Source organism: Trichechus manatus, unplaced genomic scaffold, assembly GCF_000243295.1.
Source record: "Trichechus manatus latirostris isolate Lorelei unplaced genomic scaffold, TriManLat1.0 scaffold00053, whole genome shotgun sequence".
NCBI classification, from domain to species: Eukaryota; Metazoa; Chordata; class Mammalia; order Sirenia; family Trichechidae; genus Trichechus; species Trichechus manatus.
In genome coordinates, this window is record NW_004443989.1 from 5,235,847 (window position 1) to 5,255,072 (window position 19,226).

The 19,226-nt window shown below is 48.5% G+C and overlaps 1 protein-coding gene across 2 annotated transcripts in view; it reads left to right on the top strand.

Annotated features, from left to right (window-relative positions):
• PLCG2 (phospholipase C gamma 2) overlaps positions 1–19,226 on the top strand; it is a 181,700-nt gene that overhangs the window by 125,805 nt on the left and 36,669 nt on the right. For both annotated transcript variants that reach the window (XM_004377718.3, XM_023732536.1), the window contains 7 exons: positions 619–738; positions 4,077–4,257; positions 5,940–6,011; positions 9,868–9,977; positions 12,201–12,297; positions 14,164–14,230; positions 16,223–16,380. In XM_004377718.3, coding sequence (XP_004377775.1) covers positions 619–738; positions 4,077–4,257; positions 5,940–6,011; positions 9,868–9,977; positions 12,201–12,297; positions 14,164–14,230; positions 16,223–16,380 — 805 coding nt within the window. The remainder of the gene's footprint in view (positions 1–618; positions 739–4,076; positions 4,258–5,939; positions 6,012–9,867; positions 9,978–12,200; positions 12,298–14,163; positions 14,231–16,222; positions 16,381–19,226) is intronic.

Here is a 19,226-nt window from a genome sequence, read left to right on the forward strand (position 1 = left end):
ACTTTTCCTGTCTGCATTTCCATGTGGATTGCCTTTTAAAATTTTTTATTGTGTTGAAAGATATATATAAGAAAACATTTTCCATTTCAACCATTTTTATGTGTACAGTTCAGTGACATTAATTACACTCACCGTGTTATGCAGCCATCACCACTATCTGTTTCCAAATTTTTTCAACATCCTTAATCGACTGCCTTCTAGAAATCACCGTTTTACATCTTAAAAGATAATCAAAAAACCCCCTGTAAGGCTGTCCCGCCTGTGTTTTCTGCCTCCGATTTTCTGAGACACACCTGGCTGGCTGTGCCCTGTCTGATGCTGGCTCCTTGGTCCTGGGCTGGCTGGTAAAGATACATCGATTTATTCTCCTGTGCTCCAAGCAGACCCACTGCATAAAGGTTTCACCCATGCTCCGTTGTGGTATTCTCTTCAAAAATTGCTGTTTTCGGCGGAGGGATGGGGAAGTTACAGTGTAATATCCGTGGTGACTTCCAGGCTGTATGACTTCCTAGGGGGATGGTCCTCTGCAGCCTCGATCTCTGTCTCTCACCTGGCCCTTTCCTCCTCTCTCTGCCATTCTCTCTCTCACCTGGCCATTTCCTCTGCTACCTGCTGTAGGTGGTACTATGAGAGGCTAAGCCGTGGGGAAGCCGAGGACATGCTGATGAGGGTTCCCCGGGACGGGGCCTTCCTGATCCGGAAGCGAGAAGGTGCTGACTCCTACGCCATCACCTTCAGGTAACTGCAGGGGGGAGTGCTGCACACACGCTCCCTGGAGGAAGCTCGGGGCAGGGGGCAGGTGTAGAGGACAAAGGGGGACGTCAAGTGGAGGCTTAGCTCAGGTCCAGAGTTTGGACCTCCCAGTGTCCTTTACAACAAAAATAATAGGAAGAGCCTCCTACACTAATATGGCGCTTTCCACATGCTGGTCGCTGGTCTGTTTCTCTAGATATTCTCTAGAATGACGTGCTCTAGAACTCATTTCATCTTCCCACAACTCTATGGGGTTGGTGTTACCAAGAGCCCCATCTTTTTCAGAGGAGGAAACCGAGGCACAGTGAGGTTAAGTAACTTGCTGGGACTTGGAGCCAGGAAGTAGTAGAGCTGGGATTTGAACCTGGGCAGCCCTGACCCATGATGTTACAGGTCTGATTTCCTCCTACCCTCAGCTGCCACCTAGCACTGCCAGTGGGAAGACCATATAGACCATTCACCTCTGGTACCGTGGTGCTCTGCTTTAATTCCACCCCAGTGTGGGTGGGTACTAGGAATAGAGGGACTCAAACCCAGCTCATCCTACAGTCCCTACATCTCTCCATCCTGTTCTTGATGATGGTATCATATCATTGCTTGCCATATTTTCACTTCTTAACTGTGTTCCAGACACTGGGCTGCTGTCTACCAGTTACTGCTGAGTGGATTCTGACTCATGGCGACCCCATGTGTGTCAGAGTAGAACTGTGCTCCATGGGGTTTTCAATGGCTGATTTTTTGGAAGTAGATCTCCAGGTCTTTCTTCCAAGGTGCCTCAGGGTGAACTTGAACCTCCCACCTTTTGGTTAGCAGCTGAGCGTGTTAATTGTTTGTACCACCCATGGACTGGACTCCAGACTCCCTTCTAGGCCTCATCTTATTGATCCTTACTATAGCCCATGTGGGATAGGTCCAGTTATTACAGGTAAGGTCCAGAGAGGTTCAGGGACCTGTTTAGAGTCACACAGCCTGACTCGGAATTTTCAGACTCCACCCTCTTCACCTCTAAAGCCCCTCCCTATCCTTTCCTCCCTCCTTTCTCCTCCCACATATATTTCTAGAGAGCCCCCTGTGTGCCAGGCAGTGTTCTAGGCTCTGGGTACGTATAGGGAACTTCTGGATGGGTTTCCACAGGACGGGGGAGGAGTCTGCCTTCACATCCATATGAAGAGATGCAGTGGTCTCCTGGGTGTGGCTGGTGGGAGGCAGCCCTTGGTGGGGAGAGGGGCTCCTTGGTGAAGCTCAGACCTCGAGCCCTGGTGTCCACTGGCTCGTAGCAGCACTCCAGGAGGTTGGAAAGAGCCACTTATACTGCGGCCCTCGCTCTCCATCTCCCTTTTGATTGTTCTTCCTCCTAAGGAAGCTAATTTTGGTTTGATTTTGCTTGTATTTTTTAAGGGAGTCCCTGGTGGTACAAACGGTTAATGTGCTCAGCTGCTAACAAAAAGGTTGGAGATTTGAGTCCACCCAGAGGCACCTTGTAAGAAAGGCCTGGCGATCTACTTCCAAAAAACCAGCCATTGGAAACCCTATGGAGTGCAGTTCTACTCTGACACACATGGGGTCACCATGAGTCGTAATCGACTCCCTAGCAACTGGTACCTGGTATTTTCTACCATTCATTCACGGAGTCCCCACTGTGTGGGAGACACAATGCTGAGGGCTGAAGTGGGATCACCCAACAGACCTGGATCCTGACACTCCCCCGGCAGCAGGAGTTGCTCATCCCCACAAGCGTGGTTGAGGAAACCCTGTCACTTGCCCAGTTACATAAGGAAGGAGCCAGAACCTGACCCATGCTCTCAGCCTCAACACCCTAGTGCCTCTCTGCCCTAAAGAACATTTGTAAAAAGTTTTAAAATTAGTTGCATAAATATTACATGAATACATCCTTCTTATAAAAAATTAAAACATTATAGATAAAGCTAAAGTCCCCTTTGGTCCTTCTCCTCTCAATCCTTTCCTTGCAAGAAGCTGTTTCTTAGTTGGTGTCTCCATCCAGACTTCTTTAAAAAATGTCTGTACATACATATATCTATGTGGAAAAATTTTCTGGATGGAAAATCTAGAGACCGTCTTGCGTGTGGGTATTTTGTTCCATGTTTTAAAAATACAAATGGGATCCTACTCTAGTTTCATTCTGCAACTACTCCGCAGTCTTCCTTTCCTGTTTTTTAAAAATGAATGTTTAAATTAATAAAATACCGCTGCAAATCAACCACTGAAGCAGAAGTCTTCCAGCATTTGTTTTTACAGGACTTCTTGTAGGAATGGTTTAACAGGATGCTTTTTTTTTTTAAAAAAAAAAACAATAAAAAAGAATTTTTAAAGCACAAAGTGTTTAGAAGATGAACAGTTATACCCATAGGAACTAAGCCTTTAGGTGTTTTTTAAAAGATCTCTTTGGCTGTAAAGTTAGGGTCAAAACTTACTTTCTCTTCTTGCTCATAAATGCTAATAAGATTGAAGAGCCTTTTCTGTTTTGGATTTTTTCTGCCTCTTGTTTCAAATGAAGAAATGAAAGGTTTGCTACCCTTAAAAAAAAATTCAGTTGTTGCACTAGGTGGGCAATTGGAGGTAAGATCTCAAGATTTGAGGATTAAGTCCAAGAGTTCTAGAGCAGAGTCAGACCTTTTTCCTCTAAGGGCCAGGATAGTAAATATTTTAGGCTCTACGGGCCGTATGTCACTACTGCAACGACTCAACCTTGGCCATTGCAGCACAGAAGCTGCAGTGTAATACAGATGAACGACTGTGGGCCAGGAAAACTTTATTTACAGAAACAGCCAGCAGGCTGGTTTTGACTCATGGGGAATAGTTTGCCAACCTCTGATCTAAACACCTAGGATGTTCCCAAAGTCCAGTCCATGTGTTTGGGGCAGAGGGGGAGGGCAGGAGCTAGCTATAGAGCTACTCAGCAGTATTTCTTGATGATTCTTCTATATCTGTTTTGTAAAGATCCACACCATTGTTTTTAATGCCGTCTTGGAGTTCCTGGGTGGTGCAAACCGTTAACGCACTTGACTGCTAACTGAAAGGTTGGAGGTTCAAGTCTACCCAGCAGCACCTCAGAAGAAAGGCCTGGTGATCTACTTCTGAAAAATCAGCCATTGGAAACCCTGTGGAGCACAGTTCTACTCTGACACACATGGGGTCGCCATGAGTCGAAGTTGACTTGACGGCGATTGGTACTGGTACTGTATTCCATAGGAGGGTCGTGCCCTGTTTATTTAGCTGGTCCTCAAGGATGGGTAGCTGGGTTGCTTCTAATCAGTCTGGCTCCCAGGGTCTCAGGTGTCTGACTCGTGTGGCCTCCTGTCCAGGGCCAGGGGTAAGGTGAAACACTGCCGCATCAACCGGGATGGCCGGCACTTTGTGCTGGGGACCTCAGCCTACTTCGAGAGCCTGGTGGAGCTGGTCAACTACTACGAGAAGCATGCACTCTACCGCAAGATGAAGTTGCGCTACCCAGTGACCCCTGAGCTACTGGAACGCTACAACATGGTGGGTGGCAAAGGAGAAAGTCTTGCCTGAGGTTATAATTCATCTGTTCATTCATTCAACAAACCTTTGAGCACTTACCCTGTGTCCAGCACTGCCCTACATCCTTGGGCTGCAAAATCAAACACAACAAAAACCCTGCTGTCGTTCTGGGAGAAAGAGCTGATAAATGAAAATATATACGCATGTGGCAGGCCGTGAGTGTTACAGAGATGGACATGACTGGGAAGGTGGATAAGTGGGCATGGAGTGATGGGGAGGGGCTGCAGTGTTCAGAGGGTGGTCTGCAGACCTCACTGAGGAGGAGACATTGAAGCAGATACTAGAGGAGGTGGAGAAGTGAGCCATGCTGGAGGAAGAATGAACAGCAAGTGCAGAGGTCCTGAGGTAACTGTGTGACTGGAGGCACAGACTGGAAGCCAGTGGCTGGTATCAAGTGGTGGTGGGGGGGGCAGTAGAACTAAGTAAGGATGAGGGTTAATAGGAGAGGATTGTGTGGGGCCTGGTAGGTCGTTGTAAGACACTGACTTTTACTCTGAGCCATCAGAGGGTTCTGAGTGGAGGAGCGACGTGATCTGATTACCGTGTCTCGATTCCTATCAGATGGGTTCATGGACCCTGTGCCAGGAACTGTTCTGGGTTCAGGGCATGGGGTACTGAGGAACAGCGTCTGTAGGTTGTAGAGGGGGGAGACAAATAACATGCAATTACGTAAATAAGATGATTTCAGATAGTGTAAATTACAATGAAGAAGATAAAGCAGATGACATGGTAAGGTGTGGGGGTTGCAGTCGATGACTGGCGGGGGTGGGGGTCAGAGAGGGCCTCCTTGAGCAGGTGAAACTGAGCCCCAACCTAGAAGGCAGGGAGATGTGAAGGAAGGAAGATGGTCCAGGCAGAGGCAGCAACCACAGCACAGCCCCAGGTTGTGTGACAAACAGAGGCCACTGTGGTCAGAGCCGAATGGAGAGGGCCAAGGAGGTGGAAGAGGACAGAGCTGAGAAGTATTAATTGGCTGTCTGGGGGAAAACAGTTACAGCATTCGCCACTTCCTGTGGTGTAAATACTTTCACCATGGCTGACTTCAGGGCAGCAACATGGTGTCACTGGACGTGGAGTCGGCAGAGATCCGCACAGTGGACTGACATAAGTGGTGTGCTAGCTCCAGCACACCGGTGGGTCTTAGGGTTGGCGTCTTTTCACAGTGGTGCACAGTGCCTGGCACAGAGTAGACCAGGACAGGGGCCTCGCTCACTTTTGGGTAAAGCTTCCAAGTTTTGGAGAACTTTATAGCTTCTTCCTGTCTCTACCCACGAGCCACAAGTAAACTCTGAGGTCTTGACTCTTCTACCAAAGGGTAGGTCAAAACCAAACCACTGCCATCGAGTTGATTCCTACTAATGGTAACCCCATGTATACATGAATGGCTCCATAAAGTTTTCTTAGCTGTAATCCTTACAAAAGCAGATCACCCGGTCTTTCTTCTGCAGCACCATTGGGTGGATTTGAACCACCAGCCTTTAGGTTAGTAGTTGAACCGTAATCTGTTTGTTAGTAGTCAAAGGCAAATAGGGACCTTGAAGGACAGGTAACCCCTAGGAAACCTAAAGCCCTTGATGTATGTATGCCGTCTTATCCCAGGAGCATGGATTGTTCCATTTATCTTTCTTTGCTCTTTTTTTCAGGAAAGAGATATAAACTCCCTCTATGACGTCAGCAGGATGTATGTGGATCCAAGTGAAATCAACCCATCCACGGTACAGTGCCGACGGCCCCCACCTCGAGTCATGCGATTTCCTAATCCCTGTATTAACCTGGGTTCCATGTCCTACCTCTTGCTGCCACTGCAGTTATAATAGGGCAAGGGAAGATTTTGGAAAACTTAGACAAAAAAAATTTTGTTGTAGGGGAGGGGAGAGGAAAGGATGATTGACAATATGACGTTTAGTTTCAGGGAAAAGGTTAATGGGATTCCATCTAAATAGAACTGTGCCTTGCCAAAATTCTGAGGTTTGATGAACCACCTTTGGGCCAACTGGCTTCTAATTAAAAGTCTCTCTGATGTTTCTCACTTGCCGACTGAGCCTGTGGTGTTTATAAATTCCACCTGGTTCACTGACCTTGCAGTGCAGTCGCTATCGCTCCTTCCCACCTGACTCTGTTGTGTCCTTTCATGGAGGTGGGGTGGATTTTGCCGCCAGCCCCAGCTCCGCCTTGCTCTGGCTTCATCTCATATTGTGTGTGAGCCCGAGGAGGAACAACTATCGTGAATCTTCTGTTTGGGGAACCATCTGATGCATGACTGGTGTTCACCTCCCGCCTAGGAAGGGGCCCTGCTGTGAGCTTGCTAGAAGCCCAGAGACAGATTCTGTTTTTTAACTTATAGTCTTTGGCCAGTGCAAATGCTGCTTGGTAAGAGATGAAGTCTTGAAAAAGGTGTGGGCAAACTGAGCTGTGTGTGCTCTGCACTAGGGCATTTTGCTAATAGCAAGAACTTTTATTAGCAGTGAAGAGTACTCTCCCTCGTGTATGTGTTTTACAAATTGAATGCAGGCCACTGGAGTGACTTCAGGCAGACTCTCTGTTTGATGGAATGGTGTACTTAGAGTTTATTTTGAAGGGCTTGAGCCTTTCTCTTTTACCTTTTAAAATGAATTTCCTGAAAGCGGCTACAAACTCAAACGTCCATAAAGGCCAGGCAGGTAACGTGAATGAGTGAAGCTGACCAGGCACAAGAAATGTTTCAGTGTCTGTATGAGTGGCCTAGGGCTGCTGTAACAAAATACCACAAACTGGGTGGCTTTAAACAACAGAAGCTGATTTACTCACAGTTCTGGAGGTTGTTGTTGTTATTAGGTGCTGTTGACTCACAGCGACCCTGTGTACAACGGAACAAAACACTGCCCGGTCCTGTGCCATCCTCACAGTCGTTGCTCTGTTTGAGCCCATTGTTGCAGCCACTGTGCCAATCCATCTCATTGATGGCCTTCCTCAGGAGATTATAAGTGCAAATTCATGGTATCAGCAGGGTCATATTCTCTGTCCTCCTAGGGGAAGATTCTTGTTTGTTCCAGCTTCTGGTCGCTCAGGCACTTGTTGGTGTTTCTTGGCTTGTAGATGCAACTTCACATGGCCATCCTCCCCTTTTGTGTGTCTGTCTGCGTCTCTGTGTGTCTCCTTATAAGGACACCAGTCATAGTGGATTTAGGGCCCACTCTAATCCATTGTGACTTCATCTTAACTTGGTGACATCTGCAAAGACCCTGTTTCTAAATAAGGTCACATTCACAGGTTCTAGGTGGACATGAATTTTGGGGGATACTATTAAGAGCTACAGCTGCTAACCAAAAGGTCAGCAGTTCAAATCCACCAGGCGCTCCTTGGAAACTGTGTGGGGCAGTCTTACTCTGTCCTGTAGAGTCACTATAAGTTATAATCGACTTGACAGCAATGGGTTTTTTTTGGGTATTGAGCCCTGGTGGTGCAGTGGTTAAGAGCTTGGCTGCTAACCAAAAGGTTAGAAATTCAAGTCCATCAGCCACTCCTTGGAAACCCTATGGGGCAGTTCTGCTCTGTCCTCTAGGCTCTCTATTATGAGTCAGAATCAACTCAATGGCAACGGGTTTTTTTTTGGTTATTTAACCCCATACGGATGTGGAGCTGGAACTTGGACCCAGACATTCTGGCTCCAAGGAGTGTGCTCTTAACCACTGTTAGGGATTGAATCTTGTCCCCCAAAAATATGTGTTGTAAATCCTAACCTCTATGCCTGTGGTTATAATCCCATTTGGGAATGGGTTGTCTTTGTTAATGAGACAAGATTAGCATAAGATGTGTCTTGAGTCAGTCTCTTACAAACTATAAAAAGAGCAGATTAAAGAAGCAGAGATATGGGGTAAGACAGACGCCAAGACACATGGACATCTCCAGGGAACCAGGAAGCAGAAGCTGAAGAGTCAAGGACCTTCCTCCAGAGCCGACAGAGAGAGAAAGCCTTCCCCTAGAGCTGGCACCCTGAATTCGCTGCGAGTCGGAATCGACTCGACGGCAACGGGTTTCGGATTTTTGGTTTTAGCCTCCCAAACTGTAAGAAAATAAGTTTCTGTTCATTAAAGCCATCCACTTGTATTTCTGTTATAGCAGCACTAGATGACTCAGACAACCACCTTGCTGTACCACACACATACTTGGTCATCTGATGGATGGCTTATTTCCCTGTAGCTCAGGGGACCTGACAAGAGGCCTCTCTCACCATCTGGTTGGAGACTTGCTCCCCATGAAAGCCATTAGTGGCATCCCCTCTGCCACTGGCTGTACTTCCCTTGAGGCCTTGGAGCCTGGCAGTGACCTGCAGCTCAGGTCCTTATGCCCACCATTGAAGCAGGAAGCATGGGTAGAGCCATACAGCAGGCTCCATTTGCAGGCGGGAAGAGAAGGGCAGAACTCTGGTTAGCCTCTGGTGGGAGGTTCCTATGGCAGAGCTTCTAGAACCCACATTGCTTTTTATGAATCATCATGAGCTATGGCAGTCACTCACATTAACTTACTGAGTTTGGACTCAGCCGTTTAACAGCTGGTTGACCTTGGGCAAGGTACTTAATTAACACTGTACCTTGGTTTTCTCATCTGTAAATGGGGATTATACTACTACCTACCTCTTAGAGTTGTTATGAGGATTAAAGGAGATGCTATAGGTAAAAGACTTAGAACAGTGCTTTACCATAGTGAGCACTTAAAAAATGTTAGCTGTTGTTATTTTTATCATTACATGAAGTATATAAAAGTTAAATTCCCATTTAACAGATGAAGAAACTGAGGTTCAGAGAGCCTCAAGTTCACATAACTAGAAAGGGCAGAGCAATGATTTGAACCATGGGTCTTAGTCGATAGCCTTTGGTTTTTACTGGCTTCCTTGTGAAATTCCTATTTCTGTTTCCTTGGGTAGGGGTGGGGGGCTGCTGATTTAGGCAGGTCTGACAGTCTCAGAGGTTTCCCGTTAATATTTGCCTGCTCTGTGGGCATTCATTTTACTGTGGACTTGTACCTGCAAGAAGCAGGCTTTAAGACATATTCATTGAAGAAAAATTTTATACTGAGTAAGTTCTGTCTTACTTGTTTTTACCAATGGAGAAGAGACCACAGTCTGAGGAATTTTGTGGAGGAGCACCCCAGTTCCTCTTACAAAGTGTCAGTGACCTTCCTGTAGGAGCCTAGTTAGGGGACCCCTGGCCTAGATAAAAACAGTGGTGAGACCCCAGGACGTCCAGGAAATGGTGATGTCCTTGAAAATCAGGCTTCTGGGAAGGTCATTGAGAACAGCCATGCAGGACTTCCGAGGTAGCAATTGGGGCATAATCCAAAAGGCATATCCTTTCTTTGTTGAGGAAATTGAGCGATATCGGGTCACCCCAAGGTGCCCAGGCACTGACCAGGCCAGTGCCACCCCTTGGTGACTTTTTGGACCTTGGCACCTTGCAGTGCCACACCCTCACCAGCAGGTGTCGCTGTAACCTTGGCCTGAAGTGTCAGCTCCCTAATGTTGCCAGCCGATGCAGATGCCGCCTCTGCTGCTGTCGCCCGGCCTGACCTTTTCCTTCTTGTTTTCCCTGAAAGCCTCAGAGAACCGTGAAAGCTCTGTACGACTACAAAGCCAAGCGAAGCGATGAGCTTAGCTTCTGCCGTGGTGCCCTCATCCACAACGTCTCCAAGGAGCCCGGGGGTTGGTAAGGCTGCCCGAGATCTGGGCCCCTGGGCAGGTGAACTTGACTGGTGGCTTCTCGGTCGGTAGCGAGACTCAGGTGCCGGCTTAGCTCCCCTTTATCTGCTGCTCTGAGTTGGCTTTGACTGCCGTGTACAACCCGTGGGAAAGGCAGCTTGGTGTATGCTCTATTTGGGAAAGTGGATAAACAACAACAATTTATAGTCTGTCATATATAGGAATCCCTGAGTGACACAAATGGTTAAGCGCTTGACTACTAGCTAAAAGGCTGGCAGTTCAAACTCACCCAGAGGCGCCTCAGAAGAAAGGTCTGGTGACCTGCGTCTGAAAGGTCACAGCCTTGAAAACCCTATGGAGCAGTTCTACTGTGTACGCATCGGGTCGCCATGAGTCAGAGTAGACTCGACAGCAGTTAACAACGACAAACATCTCATATGTCATATTATAACAGCGGCTACCATTTACGGAGATCTTATTATGTGGCAGGCACTATGCTAATCGCTTTCAAACATCGTCAAACTAAATTTTCGTTACAACCCTGCAAAGTTGTGACTATGATTATCCCCAGTTTACAGATGCAGGAAATGAGGCTTTCCAAGGTCACATAGCTGCTAAGTAGTGTGGGCTCTTCCCATTGCACAAGCCTGTGTGCTATTTTAAATTCAAATTCGTACACTATTACTTAGTCCTGTGCTCTGTGCAATGCCCCATCCTGGGTGATGAGAGTGTATCTTCAGCCAAGGGTACCTGGGTGTGCTAGGGTTTAGTTACCTCTTCTCTCTGTTCACCTGGGAAGAAAAATTCATTGCCCATCAGTAGGCTCCCTTGGGCAGTAGTTTTTCGGTAGTTTCTGCATAGAGTAGTAAGAATTTGTCGCCTGAGCACTGGCAGAGATTGAAGCTCCTTAGAGATGGGCATCTCTTCACTAGACAGCCAGACCCAGCTTAGATACGCGAACAGCAGCTCCTCCTGCACGTTGGGTGCTTTCGTGTGCCAAGCACTGTTTTAAGAAATTTATTTGGAATAGCTCACTGAATCCACACACTGACCCTAAAAGGTTCGTTCTGTTGTTACCCACATTTTACAGGTGAGGAAGCTCAGGCACAGAGAAGTGCCATAACTCATTCCAGGTCACTCGGCAGGCTGGAGTTTGAATCCCCCCAGGCTGTCTGACTCCAGAGCCCACGCTCTTACCCTCCTCTTTCTGTCATGCGTGTGTTACATCCCTCCTCATACTCTTGCAAAGGTCCAGGAGATGGGGGTGAGGGCTGTACTGCACTGCACTCGCCCCTAGTCACGACCAGCCAAGTAGGGGAAGGCTGGGGCAGCCCAAGGAATTGGGCAGATTTCCGAACGTTTTTGAAAATCAGGAGACTCCCCTTTGTCCAACCCAGCTTTTACTTGGATTTCCAGAATCAAAAACAGGGTTTTAGCTGAGTAACAAGAAAAACTAACACTATTGAGCACTTACTATGTACTAGGCACTGTTGAAAGCTCTCAGCGTATGTCAGCTTATCTAGTCCTAATCAGATCCTCAGTCGGAGGTGCTATTATTATTCCCATTTTATGGATGGAGAGTCTGAGGCACAGAGAACCTACAGAGCTGGTGGTGAATCTGGAGTTTGATTCCAAGCCGTCTGGCTACAGAACCACCTTCGTGCCACTCTTGCCCCTAAATTCACAGCCTTCCTGAAATGGGGTGGGTACATGCTTTAGAGTTGAGTTTTTGTCTTCTGTGGCCCCTGACTTCTTAAAGCTTAGAAGCATTTGACTGTGGTGTGCTTGGCCAAACGTTGTTATTAGTTTCCATCAAGTCGATTCTGACTCGCGGCAGCCACACGTGTGCAGAGTAAAATTCTTCCATGGGGTTTACAAGGCCGTGACCTTTCAGAAGCAGGTCTCCAGGCCTGTCTTCTGAGGCGCCTCTGGGTAGGTACTAATTGCCAGCCTTTCTGCTAGTAGTTGAGTGTTTCACCGTTGTGTCACCCAGGGACTCTGGCCAAACATTAGGACCATGCTAAGAGGAGGGCAATGACCCCAGTTGCTCCTTGCTGCTAGAAAAGCAGAGGACCCTCTGAAATGCCCCACTGTCCCAGACAGTGACCACATCCTCTGGTCAGTCAGTCCCTTGCCGCCTTGCCCCTGAGTTGAGCCAGCAGCTGGAGTCTGAGCGCAGGAATGGAGTATTCATACCGCTCTGCCCTTTGACACCGCTGTCTTTTTCTAGGTGGAAAGGCGACTACGGGGCCCGAATCCAGCAGTACTTCCCGTCAAACTATGTTGAGGATATTTCAACAGTTGATGTTGAGGAGCTAGAAAAGCAGGTACGTCTCAGTCATTGTAACAAGTGACCGGCTGGTCCTATTTCTCAGGAAGTCTGAAAAGCCATTCCAGGTGGGTTTTGCACCTGCTGTGTGTGGTCCCTGTGGAGCTCCGGAATAAGGAGAACCTAGTGACAAGGAAATTGGGAGTGTCCCTGAGTTGTAGTGGGTGAAAGTTGTTGTGACAAGCCCGTCACGTTTTAATGAGGTTGTGCTAGGCTGAAAGGCTTTGAATATGCAGGAGAATCCCCTCTGGAGCGAGAATGGCCAAACAGGAAACTTGTCCTTTGCTTAAAGCAGCATGCAAATAAAATGCATTTAGTTTGGACGTCCAGATGTGGGGGACGTGCTTGGCGTGCCTAAGTAAGTGAGCGTGCCTAACCAGAAGGTGAAAGGAGGCCCCGCTGGTGACTTTGAGGACCTGGTTTCTGGGCACCAGCTTCCTCTCCACCAGAAGGCTGGAAGAGCAGCCGCTTTCTCCTGATGGCACTGGCACCCAGGGTGGTGTCTCTGTAGCGAGGACGTTAAGGCCCCATAAGAGCCTGGGCGATATTCTGAGGGAGGAGAGGCATCTGGGAAGGCTTCCTGGAGGAAGGGGCGCTTGAGCCTCTAAAAGTCAAGGTAGAGTCCAACAGCAGGAGACTGGCAGAGGGAATTCCCTGTGGGAGGTGAGCCCCAGGCTCGGTGGTAGGAATGTGGTCAGTTAGGGTGCTTGATGGAGGCAGAGTTGTGACCCCTCCCAGTGTCTGTACCATGCTGCCCTCACCCTCACCCTCAGCACTAGCCAGGTAGGGGAGGGCAGTCCAAGGAGTGGCTGGGTGCACAGTCCTCAGCTCTCCTGCCTGGGGATGGCTCGAGGTTGGCGTGTGCAGTGGAGGCAGAGCTGGGAAGGCTGACCGCAGCCAGGAGAGCCCTAAAACACGGGTCTCAGAGTGCTGACGTTTCTTCCTTGGGCATGGGGAGCCATAGAAGGCTGTTGAACTGGGCGTTTGTTGCAAAATGGTCCCATTTCATAATCATGCCAGATAATGGGCCCAGGAGGTGGTGCTTTTTTTTAAAAAAAAATGTTACTGTTGTAAAATAGATATAGCAAAAGCTTACTATTTGAACCATTTTTTTAAATTGTGGTAAATACATATGTAACAAAACATTTGCCATTTCAACATCCTTCACATGGACAGTTCAGTCACATTGTGTTCATCACGTTGTCACATTGTGTTCATCACGTTGTGCAGCCATCACCACCATCCATTTCCAAAAGTTGTTCATCACCCCAGACAGAAACTCAGTACTCCCTAAGCAGTAACTCTCCTCTTCCCCTCTTCCTGGCCGCTGGTAACCACTAATAACTCTGGCCTCTATCACTTGCCCATTCTAGAGATTTCATTTAAGTGGGATCATACCATATGCTGTCCTTTGTGTCTGGCTTATTTCACTTAGCATAATGTCGTCAAGGTTCATCCACGTCGTACGTAGCCTATGTCAGGACTTCATTCCTTTTTATGCCTGAGTAGTATTCCATTGTACAGATATACCACATTTTATTTATCTGTTGGTGGACACTTGGGTCAGAAGGGTTTTGGAAACCAGAGCTGAGAACATGTTTCGGAACCTGTTGTAGAATTCGTTGGGCATGTTTTTATGTGTTGGAGAATGAAGAGTTGAAGCCACGGCGCCTGCTCGCCTCCTGGTCTCATCAGCTTTATGCTTTCTTATTCTGCTGTCTCCCCATGGACGGATCCTGTAATGAAAATGCATTTTATACAGTTCGGCGGGCAGTGTCTCTACCAAACAGTGTGCTTTGGAAACTGGCTGTCTTTTCATTATTCCCGTTAAGACTAATGTGAGTTATGTCTTGTTTCTTCACAGATTATTGAAGACAATCCCTTAGGGTCTCTTTGCAGAGGGATATTGGACCTCAATACCTATAACGTCGGTATGTGCACATGCAGGCTGAGCCTGGCTCCCATCAAAATCTCCCAGAACCAGCCCTCAGACCCGCCCCGAGAAGGGACACGGCGTCACCAGGCTATGTAGCCTGTCATGTTGATGGCTGCTTGTCCCTGGCTGAGGCTGAGTATTTGGGCCAAGTTGGTCAGTGATCGCAAGCTTATGTCCACTATTGATAGTGGTAAAGCACTGGCACAGTCGGGCGCATCACAAGGGCTCTTAGTGGCGGCTGCTGTTATTAGCAGCGTAGTCGTTAGTGTTCTGTGAGCTGCCTGTTTCCCAGGTGTTTCTAAGAAGCGCTGAGGAGCTGGCCAGGCTGAGCTGGAGCCTGGAGTTGGGGTCCTGGCTTCTGAACCCCACGCTGCCTCAGTTGCTGTGATAGGCTGGTCACCACCCCTCTGAACCTCAGCTTCCTGGCTGCTTAGATGGGGGTCAGGACACCTGGCGGCCCAACCAACAGCTGTTGCAGAGGGCAGTGAAGGCAGGGCCCCAGCACACAGGCTCATGGGATGGGACTGGGCTGTGCTTTGCATGGGGGTCCCTGGGCCTTGAGCCTGCCTTTGAAGTGGACGTAGTGCAGTTCCCATATGAAGGGACTGAAAGCTGTAAGGAGAGACATTCCAGGCCAAAAGCCAAAGGGGCTTTTCTTCTCTGAGCAGCCTGCATTTCCATAGTAGGTCTCTGTGTTGCCAGCACAAAGTCTGTGATCCATTAGCTTGGGCCTCCCTCCCCCCAGGCCTGTGCACCTGTCTCCTGAGCCTCGGGTAACAGGAGTCTCCGCATCTTCCAGCTTGTGTTCCAGCGCTTTGCTTTCTACACGCGCTGCCCTTACAGCTATTCAGTAAGGTAGATAGGAGAGGGAGTCTTTGCTCCAGTTAACAGATGAGAAAACTGAGCCCCTAAGTAACCACAGGACATGCCTGAGCCCCGCGGGAAGGTAACATGTGAGCTGGGCCTGGGGGCTTGAGATGACTGTATGCACTTACGATGCTCTTTTTGTCATCTCTACTGTGTTTGCAGAGCAAGGCACAAGGCTCAGTGGTTATGAGCAGGGGTTTGGGCTCAGGTTTGATTTGAGCCTCATCTTTGCCCCACCAGCTGTGTCCTCCCATGTGTTCCTGTCCCTTAGTGAGCCTCTGTTTTCTGTAATCAGAGCTGCCCTCCGACCCCAGGAAGTTACAGAGATTAAGTAAAACACAGTGCATGTAATCTGCTTAGAATATTGCTTGGAGTATAAGAGCTCAGAAATGCTAGCTGCCACTATTATTTGGCAGATAGTCTTCCCTCTCATAGCCCTGTTTTCTTATATATAAAGTACTTTTGCACCTTGCAGGAGTGTCCTGGGGCTGCCGTAACAAAGGACCACAAACTGGGTGGCTTCAGACAACAAATTTATTCTCTGATAGTTCTGGAGGCCAGAAGTCTGAAATTTCAGGTGTCGGCAGGGTTGTTTCGTTTTGGAGGTTGTGAGGGAGGATCTGTTCTGTGCCTCTCTCCCCACCATCCTGGGCATTCCTTGACTTGAACTGCATCACTCCAGTCTCTGCCTCTGTCCCCACATGGCCGCCTTCTCTGTGTCTCAAATCTCCCTGTCCTTTCTCTTATAAGGACACTGGTCATTGGATTTAGGGCCTACAGTCAGTCTAGGATGATTCTCACCCCAAGATCCTTAACTAAATTGCATCTGCAAAAACCTATTTCCAAATAAGGTCACATCTACAGGTACTGGGGATTAGGACTTTGACGTGTCCTCTTGGCATATACTTTTACTACTCAGCCTGCTGCATACCTTCGGTGGTAATGGGGTAAAGCGTCCACACGGTGTCTAGTTCAGAGCTGGTGTCCTGTCAGTGCCAACCACGATCATAGTGATGCCAGTTTGGTTTGCCTCACGACAGAGAAGGCTTGAGCAGGGTGAAGTCTGGTCCTGGTGGGCTGCTAACGGGCTGATGGAGGCTTATATCATTCTCTCCCCCAGTGAAAGCCCCACAAGGGAAAAACCAGAGGCCTTTTGTCTTTATCCTGGAGCCCAAGAAGCAGGGTGACCCCCCGGTGGAGTTTGCCACAGACAGTGTGGAGGATCTCTTTGAGTGGTTCCAGAGCATCCGAGAGATCACCTGGAAGATCGACACCAAGGTAGGCGCTGTGCTCACCTGCTGCTCAGGTGGGCCCTGCATTCTCAGGCCCGAGACTCTGCTGAGGCCCTGGGCAGAAAAACAGGCCCAAGGACCGCACGGAATCCAGGGAGGAGGAAACAAGGTGGGTTCAGACAACAGGAGCATCATCATGAGTTGGTGGATAGGGATGCTGAGGTCCCCTCATTTGAACCCCCCGAAGTCTGAGTATGTCCAGTGACACTTGATGTTCAGTGCCTGGCTGGCCCGACGTATCTCAACAAGAAGGCACTGCCAGCCTCATTTTGAATGCTTTCTTGTTTCTAAACGTTGTACAAAGCAGCCTAGATCCTTCCCACAGCAGGAATTCCCTGAGCACTGTCTCCTTGGACCTGGAGCAGGTCCTGAGAATACAGAAACATGTCAGACCCAGTTCACTTGCATCAGAAGTTTGTATTCTTGTAGAGGAACTTCCACTCTAGATGGGAACGAACTTGTCAGTGTTGTCCTTACTGGGGTGTTAGTATCTGGCTAGAAGTGTTTTGAGAAGCTGTGAGGTTCTGAGTAATAACAGGAGGTTTGGAATTGGGCAGGCTGCAGTTTGAATCTGGGCAGGGCAAGTAACTGAACCTCTCTGGGCCTCAGTTTCCTGTATGCAAAATTAGGAGGCAGATACCTAGCTCAAGATGACGTGGACATGAATCGAGATGGTGCATGAGAAATGCTAGTTTTGGCACCCGGCACGTAGGAAGAGCTCAGCATACAGCGGCATTTAGTCTTTCTGTTTTCATCACGCCAGGATGACATGGGGGAAGAGTTGCCTTACCTTGGATGATGGTGTAAGGTACCATCTGCTCTTTCTTGTGGCCGCAGAACTGGAAAGAAATTTTAGGGTTTCCAATGTTCCCACTTGCTTCTGTGGCAGATCTTGACCCAAAGTGTTGATTTTACAACTTCGCAGGACCCATTGGGACTCCTTAGATTCTGAGTATAGTTGATGAGTTCCTTTCTTCCAGGGCACTGAGAGTGGTCACCAGCAGCCCCTTGATTCACCCTTTAACTCCCCTGGAGTGAAGTCCTTTTCTTTGGAAGACTCTCCCTGATGGGGTTCATAATCTTCTCCCTGTCCCAGAATCCAGCCTGAGGCCTTATATCCAGTCCCTTGTTCTTCCCAAGGCTTGTCACATCATCACCAGTCCCTTGGAAATAGCCATGATCTTGTGGCCAGCAGAGCTGCTTGTTCCCACTTTTCCTGATGGGGGCATCGGCCCTCTAGGGCCTGTGACGCAGTACAGCTCTGAGGCCCAGGGGGGCACCTCTGCCCCAGTATTCATTTAAAAATCATCTCCCCTGTCTCCCTCAGAGTGTGCTGTCGGTTGAATGGTTGTCATGATCTGTGTGGCACCGTTTGTCAGCATGTGTCCCTCCTGAGTGTGTCCTGTCAATTGGGTCTTCTGGGCCCCTCCAGCTGAGAATGGAGAAAGACAGCAGCAGCAAACCCTTAGAGACTGTGCCCTTGGTACTTTATTTGCAGAGACCCTGGCCTTTTCTGAGAATGCACCTAATGTGGGGCTCAGAGGGTACGGGCGTCATGACGACACCCTCTGCCTAGTGCATCTGCTTTCTCCACTTCTCTTCGTGGAGAAAACCATGGCTTCACTTAAAGGTTTTTTTCCTCCCACTACATAAAGCTTTCTGAAATTAAGCTTAGCTGTTCAAGGCTGTTCTCTGCCTTTGATCTGCATCCCCCCTACATTTGTGAAGATTTCATGAGAATTTTGTTAAAGCCTTATTATTGCATTTGAAGGTTAAAAAGCAGGAGTTAGCACAATCGGCTGAGTTCCTGCTCTGGCTCGGGTCGGGGCAAGAAGGAAGGCCCCCTCTTGCCTTTGGGGAACCAGCATGCCTGTCCCTGAGGACCTGCTCAGGGCGCCAGATTTCTTCCCCATCTCTGGCCGCCTTCAGTCTGCGGCAATGAAGAGGCCAGCTGCTGAGATCTACCACCTTAGTGAGTTCCCAAAGCCTAACACATGGTGCATGTTATGACTTTGTGTTCTGAGGTGGCATGATGGGCAAAATCTGCAGGTCTGGAGAGGAATGCCAGTTGTTTCTTCAAAAGTGTGTAAGAATTAATTTCATCTTTAACTGATATGGTCTACTGCTGAGCTGGAAAAACAAGTGAGGCCTCACTAAGGGGTCACTGCCCTGTGCTTTGTGAAGGCCCGAGTTCCGTAACTAGACAGAGATGCAGCGTGCCCCACCCCAGCTTCATTTTAAGCAATTCCATTGTCACTGGGGTGAGCTATGTTGTTATCAGCCTCATGCTGAAAATTGTGCACCAAGAATACAAAGCCAGGTTCATACTCAGACCAGGAGAAGACCCCCGAAGTTTGTAAAGAAATATGGCTTCAGGGAAATGGGCATTTTGTATTGACTACTTGGCTGACATCTTCTTTGCTTTCTGCTCCATCCCCATTCTACCGGCAGTGATCCTTTCTAGCCTTACTGTTGTGGTTTGCTTTGTATCCAAGGGTGCACGGGAAGTGTGGAAAGGGTTGGTCACAGTTGGGTGTGCAGTGATGAGCTGGGGCCAATTTCAGAGGCTTCTTGTCATATTCTGAGCTGTCTTGGTGATGTGGTCACTGCTGGGGCTCTTATAAAAGACTTGTTTGTCCGTCATTGCCAAGGTCTGTTTGTCTGGCCCTGTGGATTAGGTTGGAGTCTCTGGGTGGTACAAATGGTTAACATGCTCAGCTGCTAATTGAAAGGTTGGAGTCCACCCAGAGGTGCCTCGGAAGAAAGGCCTGGCGATCTACTTCTGAAAAATCAGCCCTCGAAAACCCTGCGGAGCACATTTCTGCTCTGACA